Raw genomic sequence first — 12,215 nt, 5'->3', positions numbered from 1 at the left:
TTGCCATTTAAGCCAAGAAAAGAAATGACAATAGAAGCAGGAAAGCAAAATTTCTGGATAGTTTTAGAGCAGAAACTGAGGAATAGTATTGAAACAAGACGGACAGTACGGAAACAGAGAAACGAGATAGTACGGAAAACAATGCAAAGAAACTAATAAAATAGAAAGGAAAAAACACTGAGCTACATACCAGTGCCTCTCATCAGCATGACAGCAAAAATGTACAAAATAATTTCGAAAAGCAGATGGGTCAAATACCTCGAGGAAATAAACATTTTGCTAAAGTTAATTCGGTTTCAGAACTTGAAGATCATTTGGAGTGAACCTATTAAACTTTACTCAAGAGCTTTTAGTGTACACTTAGATCTGGAGAGAACCGTCTACAAGGTACTTACAAACGACAACTATGGATACTGGAGCATATTAGTGAACTTTCAGGTAATCTTTTTGGTATTTATGAAAGATTGATTGAAATAAATAAGATGCCAGGATGAAGAAAATAGTGGAGCACCACAAAGACTGTTACTGTCCATACTGTTCTTTATCTACGTAAATGTCAATAAAGAATCGCCTTATGTCACGCCTGCTGTCGACATTAGGAGATTGTGTGACCGAGAGCAGGAGGGTGACATTTCTCCACCTAGGCATTTCCTGATGTGAGAGGCCTGGAAAGCCCGACCCCTTCGCGGAACTCCAGGTTAACTCCCAGGCATTTGTTCATGTGAATTTCCTGGGACAGGAAGAATGGGGGTAGGCAGATGGAGTTCCCGCTTTCTTTTACAAGTGACCCATATATTTAAGTATATAAAGGAAGATATAATTACCACACCATTGTAACCCCTGAGGACGAACCCCGGAAAGGGTTGGAGACGTCGAGATTAAAGTACCTGTTTCTGAGTGTGGTGCAATTACTGTACTTATTTCATCATGGTTCCTGAACTCCGGTTTTTTTTCTTTGTACATGTTGACGTGTGTGCGTATATATATATATATATATATATATATATATATATATATATATATATATATATATATATATATATATATATATATATATATATATGTACTCTGAAGCAGCAGATCAGGAGTTTAATAAAACTAAGAGGCAGGGGATAGGTGTGAGTGGAGAAGGGTTGTATATATATATATATATATATATATATATATGTGTGTATATATATATATATATATATATATATATATATATATATATATATATATATATGTATGTATGTACTCTGAAGCAGCAGATCAGGAGTTTAATGAAACTAAGAGGCAGGGGATAGGTGTGAGTGGAAAATGGTTGTGTATGGATGATATTTTGATACATCCCGTAGGCATCTCTCCCATTCTTCTCTATTTTCTGCATAAGGGGATGAGGAGGGTGGGTCACAGTGTAAGTGAAGCTGCCTTGCTGTGGATGTTTTGTGTCTTGCTGCATTGCTTTTGACCCGGGCATTGGGCTGGAGAGAGGGATGGCCCTTCATCCACAAAGAGCCAAGATGAGAGGGAAACCATAAATGATGGAGTGGGTGGGAATGGGTGCTTACCTTAACTTGGCTACATTCCTTATAAGAAGGAAGAAACCCTTGGTATTTAGATTGACATAAAAGAGGAAGAAGAATTGGGTTATATTCATGGTTTTTTTTTAACAACATGAGTGGAAAAGTATGTGCCAAAGATGTGTGGAACAAGTACAAAGAGAAATAATTGGCTGAATACAAGATGTACATTGTAAAAATAAAAAAAAGAAGAGATGAAAAAATATTAGCATAAGAAAAATCATTTAGAGAGGAGATAGTGACCTGTGGTCTACCTGGAGGCTGTTCACAGTTTCCTGAAAGCCCCAGATCTTCTGCAAGTCTAGGGGCAACAGATTGATTGGTCAATGGAAGAAAAATTATCTTTGTATGAAACTCGTTCATTTATTTCTGTCCCCACAACTTTGCCTTTATTCATATGATCACCTTTCTTCCACTTATTACAGATTTCTATCAGGAAGTATAGAGAGCCATATAGGGCTAACACGGTCTCTAGAGTGGTCCCAAAGGTCTTTCTATCAATTCCAGCTGTATTTCTTGCACTCATACATGGAGAACTCACAATTGGTGACTACTTCCTTTCCCCTACCACTTTTAGCAAGCAACACAGAAACAGTCCCAGAATGCAGACATTATGAATTTTCTTCTCATAGAGATCTGTGGGAAGGCCTGAGGACCATTACCAGCTACTGCTAAATGGTTTTCTGCATAGTGAAACTCAAGGCAATAATTGATTGATTTGGACATTAAATATTTCCAAGGTGCTATGCTGACCAGTCACATTATCACATTCTTTCAAAACCCAGAAAATGTCCTCAGCATTAAGACCATGTTTCTCTGCAAATCGGAATCCTCTGAAAACTAATAATGTTTATTTTGTCCTTAAATGATGAGTGATGGGGTGCATTACCCTACTTCAGTACCTGTGAACACCTGGGAGTGATACATCCTTGAAATGGAATTCCATCATGACTTGTTTGTGCCTCTTTTTGAATTCTACCTCACATGGTTGGAAACAGTTTGGTCAATGTGCGGTGGGCACACCAAATATTGAAGGAAAACTTAGAAACTGTGCACACAAGATATCTAATAAAACATTTTTCCTTTGTGTTTTTTCCCTACCTTTCATAGTTTGAGCTGAAGTGGCAGAACATCCTGTATGTGTATGCACAAAAAATATGATACAAAATAGCCTAGTCTCTGTATAGCAAGCCACAGGCTTATACAGTATGTAAATACCTCCTATCTATGTATCAAAGGCTTCTTATCCTTTACAAGAGAGGTAGCTAGCCAAAGCAAGCATCCAACCCCACTTAAGCCACTCCCATTCATCACCCATTAGTTTTCTTTTCATCTTGGCTCCTCATGGATCAAAGATCATCCCTGCCTCCTGCCCATTGCCTGGGCCATAGGCAATACAGCAAGACACAGCACATCCACAGCAGGTCCAGCCACTTCATTTTACATAGCAACCCTCCCTCCTCATACCTGTTTGAAGATAATGCATGTCTAACAAATCTAGGAACAAAATCTTACCCCTTTGTAATTCTGTCATCAGGAGTCTAATCAATAAAAAAAATTAATAAGTCAAATATCTTTATTATTTTTATAAAGGACTGACAATGAGGCCTGAATGTAGCTCTATGAGTCAGACAATTAGGAGAATCATCTTCCTCCTGCTTGTCTTCAAAATCCTATATTGGCTCTCACGATTTCTCAGTCAGTTTTAACTATCAAACACTTGCACAAGGAGAGCTAAAAACTGGTTACTGTTCTCCTTTTTATCCTACTAGCTAGTAACTTAGAAACATTCTCATACTTTCAGCATTAATAACAGTTCAATATTTCATACTGGAGAGATCTATGAGGCCCAGGGACTATTTATGACTACTGTGGAGTTACAGGTTTTCAGTCAGTGAAACTCAAGGCAACAATTATTTTCATAACCCTCTTACAAACTATCTACTTCCATCATCATTATTATTACTCTTTGTGCTCTCTTTATCACTATTAACAACTTTTGTTTTTGTGTTTCCTTTGTCTTTAACATGATGAATCATAGCCATTTCCTCTAATTCTTCATCTTCACTTTCTTCTTCAGATGAACTTTTTCTTTCATTTGCTTTGTTTTTTACCATCTGTTTCTTAAAGTTAATTTTCTGTTTCCTCCTTTGACGCTTTGCTCTTTTCTTTGCTGTTTTCTCTTCTGCTTCACGTTTATTTTGAAGTAACTTTTCCTGAAAAATTACCTCTTGGAATTCCTGAAAAAATAAAAAATATCATTAATAACAATATCCATGAATGTATGGGGTTCACTAACATCTATAAGGATTTATTCCTAAGATATATTAGTTGCAGTAATTATTTTTATGAGGTATTACTTCATTTAATTATAAGAAAACAAAGCTTCCTTAGGGATCAATGACAAGTACCTGCAAGAGGTGGTACTACAAAACTTTTCAATACTCTCATCTCCATCAGAAGGTTCAGACTTGATAGGCTAACAATGAATGATTACTCCTCTCCTCCAACTACAAGTCAGTGACATAGAAACAGTATCACACAAAAAGAATTCAGACAACAATCACTGTTTCTTTCCATGAAGCTCTATGTGAGGGCCCAAGGACTGTTGCCAGCCACTGGAGGATGCATGTTTCCAATTATTGATTTTTTCTTTTATTTTCTTGTCATTAAAAATGTCATAACTAATGGATATCAATCAATTAATGAGGCATAACATTTTATACAGCAAACTTGCATTCCCTCCTATCTTACAACCCTATGGGTCACTGACAAGTTCCCTGTTGTCTCTGGACACACACAATTTATGTGACAGTCATTTCTGAATTGAAAATTGTATTGGCCAAACATATTCAAGATTATCTCATTTCGAGGCAAGTAATCTATAAGCAGTGTCAATATCTGGTGGACAAATCATGTAATTACAGCACATTACCTGGTATATAATAATGCAGGTGATTTGTCTTGTTTTAGCAGTGAATCTTCTTTGTTTTGCAACTGACTAGTTTACAAGTGCTTCTATCTTTGAGGGCAATCTTGTGCCCTCATTATATATTACCTTACATTTCAAAGGTTGGTCTAGTTAGTCAAGTGTGCTTATAGTTTGGTTATGAGTTTTATATTTTTGCATGAAGTTGTAAAGAGACAATATAGGTATTGGTGTTTTGTTGCTCAGGATTTGGTGTAGTTATTGATGTTTGTCCATTTACAACTATTCTCCACTCGTACCTATCTTTTCCCTTCTCCCTTCCTTGTTAAAGAGACATTCCCTTATTACTGAAAACCCCCTTCACTCCATCCATCCATCTCATTCTTCGTCTTCCCCTCAAGTTCACTCCATCCACCTCTTTTTGCCAGTCTTTCTTCACTCATTCTTCACATGTGCCCAAATCATTCTGGTATTCTTTCATCAGCCTTATATGCCAGCGCCCATTCCACCCCTGCTTTTCTCCTTACCTCCTATTTCTAATTCTATCCATCCTCACAACCCCCATCATATTTCTCAAGTATTTAATCTCAAATGCACTGAAATTGCTCCTTTCTCTCTCCTCAGTCTAAGTCTCCGCTTCATACAGTGTTGAAGGTAATCACACATTTATATAATCTTTTTGCATCCATCCCTAGATACCAATTTCTCATGACATTTTCACACTCCCAAGACATTTACTGTATATACAATACCATAATATTTGTTGTCTTGAAAAGGGGGTAAGATGTCAAGGTGGAAAAAAGTAACTAGCAGTTATAAAGGTCAGTATTGGTACCTGTAATGCTCTCGATTTACATAAATGAAATGATGGAAAGAATGACAAGCTACTTTTACCTGTTTGCAGATGATGCAAAAATCATAAGGAGATCAAAAGATGAAAATGACTGAAAATTGTTACAAGATCTAGAAAAAATGAAAATAAAAATATCTTGGGGTATGCATATTTTTTCTATACATTTTTCAAGAGGAAATATTTTGTGCACCACAAGACACTTTTTAAATTCACTGCCCTTTCACAGCTTGTTCATGGCATTTTTATGTATTTATATAAATGACTTCTCAACTTTTCTGCTATTACTCGCACTGCAGGTTTAGCACTGATGCCTCTGTATGCCCATAATGGCATCACACAATGGATCTAGCAAGACATCACTATTCAGCTAGCTTGTTGTCTCCAGATGCCTGCATTCAAACCCACTCTGTCACCACACTCCCTGTTTTAATTTTATACTCAGGAACATCTGAGGTTAAGCTTTATACATTTGAGTACATAATGTTGACTGTTTTGTTACCTCTGCTGTCCTCATTTACTTCTGTCCTCTTGGGTTCTGGTCAATATAATAATGTTTTCTTTCACTATATAAAAGTGTCTTTTCCCCTGCCATTCCTTTGCTGGCTTAAGTTTTGTGCCTCCTTTAATTTTCCCTTAATATTTACTTTCTTCTGTTATGCCACTCCTGGGGGTATTTATTTTATTGTGAAGTCAAACTTATTATTTCTACTCATTGTGTTCCTACATTAGGTAGCTCACATATATTAGGCTACTATGATTACACTATATAAGTCAAATTAACTTTACTGATAATGAAGAATTTTATAACTATTAAAAGTAGCACAAGATTATCATTCCAGTGACAATATAAGGAAAAGTGCCACCCAGTATGGAAGGAGACATCAGTGACTGAAATGAATTACAATCTTTTTTGCTACCAATTTGGGAAAGAACCACCCTCTTTAGAAGGGAATAAGGGATTAATGTATTACTTGTGATTTAGGCCACATGTATCTTTTTGGCTACAGTCACGCATTTTTACTCAGCCAAGGCAACATGCTAAACCTATCTCAACTCATACACTGCCTGTGATTTAGGCCACTTACACAGATTTTTCTGGTTGTAATTGGGGAATCCCCTCCATAGTTAATATGTTTAAATATCTTAAAAAAAAAAAATGTAAATGTACAAATATTACAATTATTCTTTTCTCTCAAATGTATTTCCTTTGTAAAACAGATGTATCTTATATACATATCATTTGAAGGCAGCAAATATAGTAAACATTTTGTTCCCTATCATATAAATAGTTTTACAAGTCAGTGTTCTAACTTACATTTTCCTTCCTCTTCTGAATGTATTCCTGTCTTGCATATTCTCTCCTTCGCACATGTCTATAAACATGAAATTCTCCACTTCCAGCACCTGCACTTGATCCCATTACATTGCGAACAAACTCTGGAGCAGCAGCAAATGGTTTCTCTTTAGGTCGTTCAGGAATAAATGCAGGTTTATCCTAGAAGTAACAGAAAAAACAATATTAAAGAATAATAATAATAATCTAAAAAATGAAAATATAAATAAAATATCAGATAAGCAAGTTGAAACTGTTAAAACATGAAAACATGAGGCTGCAGTGCAGTTAGAAGCAGGAAAATAGTTGCAGACAAAGGAGGTGTAGCCCCGAGGGGCTGATATCTGGCCTCAGGATCAGGCCCAGAAATTCACTCTATTCACCCATCCACTTATGCCAAACTACCTCCCCCCTTTATTCTCTTTTTTTTTCACATTAGAAGGTGGCATCCTGGCATCTATCCTCCTACACCTCGTCTTATTAGCCAGTGACACTGAAACCAATCCAGGCCCATACACATGCTCTACATGCACAAAACCATTTAATTACACATACACATCCATCAAATGTAACACACATCACTATTAGTTCCACCTCACATGCAATACACTTTCCAATACACAAAGAACTGGACCTGCAATTATCACACAAAACATGTGCCCAAAATTATACCAAAAGAAAAACACATTCTAAACATACTACAAATAAACATTAACCAAATAAAAAACAAACAAACAAACACATGGAGTTGCATCACTTTCCACATGAACATAACACCCACATAATACTAATCCAAGATACAAATCTGACACCACAAATCACACTACCCACATTCAGTGATTACACAACAGTAAGAGAAGAAAACACAGAGTACAAAGGTTGATTCATTACACTAATACATAGTATCATTCCCTTTAACAAAACAAAAGAAATGAAACAATCTCTCACAGACACCACAACATAAATAATCCAGACAAAAAATTAAGAAAACAACTTACATCACAAACACCAGCTCTACAAGGCTACATCTCTCAACTTACTAACAAACCACATGCTGAATGTACATCACACAAGTTTTCTTAACATACAAACAGCAGACTGTAGACCAAAAAGGACACAAAATACCAAAACAACTCTCCACACATAGATTAATTTTGCCTTAATGTCCCTTGTGGTCATTGTTAATGCAACAATTTCTCTTCTCATAAAACAGTTTGGGGTATAAGTTAGTAGTCTAAAGATGGCATCTCAAGGAGTTGCCGCAACTCCGTTTGTTTGTGTATTGCTTTTAGTACTGTTTTCTGTTACTGATTTCCACAAAGAAAAATGTATATTATGTTAATATATTATAATTGACAAACCTAAGATTTAATTTTCTAATGTTATATTGCATAGACTTGCACTTCTAAAGAAAATACCAAAATTATATATTATAATTTTCTAGGCTTCTGTGGCTACTGACAAAAGCTAAGAAACAAAAGTTAGTCAACACATTATCATAATGTGTTATAACCAAGTTCAAAAGGAGACCTACTCTTTCATAATGATTATGACAGTAGGTCTCCTTTTGAACTTGGTTATGATCTATTTTCATCAAATGATACCAAGATATATAGTCTGGTTCTTTCTAGCCCACTGAAATTATACCAAGCTATGATTTTCTTAGAATAAACTTAGAATTTAATATCATTCTTGGGTCTCACTAAACGCCATCCAAAGTCGACCAACGCCGATCAAAACCACACAATGATGGTTTTTGCTCAAATGCATAATTTATTTATAGAAAATAGTATATGGTTGCATTATTTGACCTATTTTCTTTAAAATGTGTGAGTTCCATGTAAAATGATCAAAGAGAAGTTACGTTTTTATCCTCTGCAAAATTACCAACCGGCAACCAACGCCGACCAAACCCAAACAATGACGGCTTTTGCTCAAATCACAAAAAATTAACTTATATTTTATGATTTTACATGGAATTCACACATTTTAAAGAAAATAGGTCAAATAATGCAACCATATGCTATTTCTTACATATAAATTATGCATTTGGGCATAAACAGTCATTATGTGGTTTTGGTCGGCGGTTGGTAATTTTGCAGAGGATAAAAACGTAACTTCTCTTTGATCATTTTACATGGAAATCACATTTTAAAGAAAATAGGTCAAATAATGCATTCATATGCTACTTGTTTATTTAAAATTATACATTTGAGCAAAAGCCGTCGTTGTTTGGGTTTGGTCGGCATTGGTTGCTGGTTAGTAATTTTGCAGAGGATAAAAACGTAAGTTCTCTTTGATCATTTTACATGGAAATCACACATGTTAAAGAAAATAGGTCAAATAATGCAACCATATGCTATTTTTTTATATATGAATTATGCATTTGAGCAAAAATGTCATTGTGTGGTTTTGGTCGGCGTTTAGTGGGACCGTCATTCTTTATTTCTTAAGTTGTTAGTTTATGATTAGATAGGCTCTGCCTAATAGTGTGGAATTTTCAAAATCCAAGCTCTTGGAAAATTCACATGGGAAGTGCTTTTGTCATTTAAATTTGCAGATACAAACTGGTCTTGATTTGAGGGTGTTCAGGTCTTGACAGAACATTTTGTTAGGTTATAATATGTCAGTCCAGTTAGTAGCAGTTTAGCTTGTATCCTATCAACTAGTTACTATGCTAAAGTTGTGTCTATATCATCATTCCCACTTATACTACAGATCCCAATTCTTACGGGATTTTTCATTAGTTTCTCCAATTTCATCCTTTGAAGATCTGTGGCATTCTTGGCAACACATAGTGCATCATCATCTTCCTTGTCTGACATAACTTTGGCAGGATTGAACTCAATTTACTAGCAGATTTAATGTATCTTATAATATTTATTTCACTATAAGTATGATTATATCGTTCCGCCACTATGTGCAATGCCTGCACTACTTTTATTCCGCAAATAGAAAAAAACCTCCCACTATCACGAATGATTTGTATGTAAACAAACTTATCCTTTTGTTTTGATGATGGGACCCAGACGATCGTCGTCAAATGACTATGGCAAAGCGCATTTAGGTTCTCTGAAAAGTTAGAATAAAGACTTTGATATAAAAAAACAAAAGAATAAGTGATGCAGAAATCAAATTACTAGTTTTTTATGATTATGAATGAAGATCACATATAAATTGAAGAAGGTTAGAAAACATATGGACCCGATGTATCTATCAATAATCATGATAATGGCGAACGTCGATAGCTTTTCTAGTCTTTCGGATATCATATTAATGATAGTGAGTTCTAGAAAACAAAATTTTAAGAATAGAGCCAAGCATAAATGTACCTAGGAAAGGTTGGTTGATAAGACATTCATAGATTATGTAGTGGTACCCAAAAGGAGGATTGGAAGAATCCCGAATGTTCATGTTTTCAGAGAATAGAGTGAGGCATGGTTAGATGTATTTTGGTTGGAGGGAAACCGAGAATGGAAGAAAAGTGGAGAAGGAGGAAGTAATTGATGTAAATAAGAAAATAATAGATATAACTATAGAGCTTTGTGGGATGCCGCAACGCATCAGTATAGGGGAACGCTTTAGTTCGGACGATTAGAAAGTCGGCGATCCAGCAAAATAGAGGTTTGCCAACAACTAATAGTTTCATTTTGTTGATAAGGCCAGTATGGCTAACTAGATCATAAGCTGAAAATAAGCAACACCATACCTACAATAAAACCAGAGTCTAATCAATGGTGACATTATTATATACTGTTAGAAGTTGGTAATCTACTCTCTCCATGACGAAATCCAAAGTGGTCTTCTGGCCAAGGTTTTTACAATCAAGTGAGGGAAGGCCGATTGAATTATAGTTCAAAGGTATATGACGTTAATCTTCCCAGTAATATTCCCTAAGCCATGGACTGTTGAAAAATCATGTGGAAGGGAGTAGCTAGGCTGGGACAAATCTTAAGAGGAAGACATAGATTGAGACCATCGGGGTCCATGCAAGCACTGGAGTCTATGGAGGCCAGCCTCTTTCTCATTTCATCAAAAGTGACAAGTGCATGCAGAGTGATAGCAGCATGAGATTGCTGCTGAGGGGTCAGTTAATTTAGTTCATGTAAAGTATTTACTGAACAAAAATTCAAAACCATTAGCTCTGCCATTTCACCTCTATCAGCAGTCAAATCACCATAGTCTAATTTGAGTGGGCCAACAGATGGACCTCCATTTTGTTTACTTCTTACATATTGATGAACCAGTTTGGAGGAATACTTGATTTTGCAAAGAAAGTAATTGCGGTAATTCTAGGGGAATTGACCAGAACTGATATCAGATCTGTGAGGCGCATTCGACTTTGAGCTCGCCTTTTTGTTTATTAGCCAAATTACGATCAATGAATAATCAGAAAATAATTAATTCCGTAAATTCCTATAACTGTCCAGCAGTTGTTTTCGGGTTGTACCATCACAATTTTTTACATGGAAGAGTAATTTCTTTTTACTAACACACTATACAGTATAAGAATGTCACCTCAGAGCCAATCAAGGGTTCAGAGATCCTGTTGAAAACAGGCATGAAAGAGTTAACCGGCTCTACACTAATATATCTAATCATAACTATTTTTGTCCTCTTCTCCCTTCCCTCCATCTCCCTAATCTCATCTCTGATCAGGGTGCAAATGTGAACTATGTCAGGGGTTGTAATAGGGGTAGGGTCAGGTGGCGAGGCTGTAGTGGAAAGTGAAGCGACTTGATCTGCTAAGGTCTGATGTAAATGAGGAAAACAATAGGTCCAAGTACAGAGCCCTGTGAGATGCCTTTACGCACCAGTTTAGGAGCTCTACTGCGAAGGACTTGTGCCTCACTGCATTGCTTTTGACCCAGGTAGTGTAGTGGGGGGCAAGGTAATCCTTCATCTCAGAGGTGTTGTTTGTGATGAAGGATTACCTTGCTTTGATTACCCACCCCTCTTATATGAGGGAAAGACCCTCTACCATCACCAATTGTGTAACACCATAGGTATAGCTAAAATAATAAACAAACAGGTACATAGTAAATAATAAATTGACATATAACTAATAATAAATGAAAATCAGACAGACAAATGATAACAAAACAAAAACAAATAATATAAGATAAATTATAATCATTACAGCATCTTAGGTATTTATCTAAATGATTCTTAAAGCTTCGAACTGAACTACATTGCATTACCTGTGCAGGAAGTTTATTCCATTCATTAACTACACGGTTGGCAAAGTTGTTTCTACCTACTTCCAAATTGAATCTATTTCCGGACAGTTTGAGACCATTGTCTCTTGTCTGATTCTCATTCAATGTGAAAATTTTGTCACTTGTGATGTTGTCAATTCCCTTTAAAATCTTAAAGACCTGTATCAAGTCACCTCTGAGTCTACGCTTTTTTAGGGAAAACAGATTCATGTGCTTTAGTCGATTTTCGTATGATTTATTTTTGATATTTGGAATGAGTTTTGTGGCTCGCCGTTGTACTTTTTCCAGTCTGTCAATGTCTTTAATGAGATTCGGTGAC

The 12,215-nt window shown here is 35.9% G+C and overlaps 1 protein-coding gene across 1 annotated transcript; it reads right to left on the bottom strand.

Moving 5' to 3' along the window:
• Nucleotides 1-3,120: 3,120 nt before the first annotated feature.
• On the bottom strand, nucleotides 3,121-9,708 carry LOC143018179 (uncharacterized). The gene is made up of 3 exons (XM_076173358.1): nucleotides 9,410-9,708; nucleotides 6,660-6,839; nucleotides 3,121-3,802 (listed from the first exon to the last, which is right to left on the bottom strand). Exons 1-3 carry the CDS (start codon nucleotides 9,500-9,502, stop codon nucleotides 3,500-3,502), a joined length of 576 nt encoding a protein of 191 aa, XP_076029473.1. The 5' UTR covers nucleotides 9,503-9,708; the 3' UTR covers nucleotides 3,121-3,499.
• Between the last annotated feature and the right edge of the window lie 2,507 nt (nucleotides 9,709-12,215).

This window comes from Oratosquilla oratoria, chromosome 34, assembly GCF_046742065.1.
Source record: "Oratosquilla oratoria isolate Oo_2021 chromosome 34, ASM4674206v1, whole genome shotgun sequence".
Lineage (NCBI taxonomy): Eukaryota > Metazoa > Arthropoda > Malacostraca > Stomatopoda > Squillidae > Oratosquilla > Oratosquilla oratoria.
The sequence above is the reverse complement of the archived record's forward strand: the minus strand, read 5'-3'. Positions and strand labels throughout refer to the sequence as shown.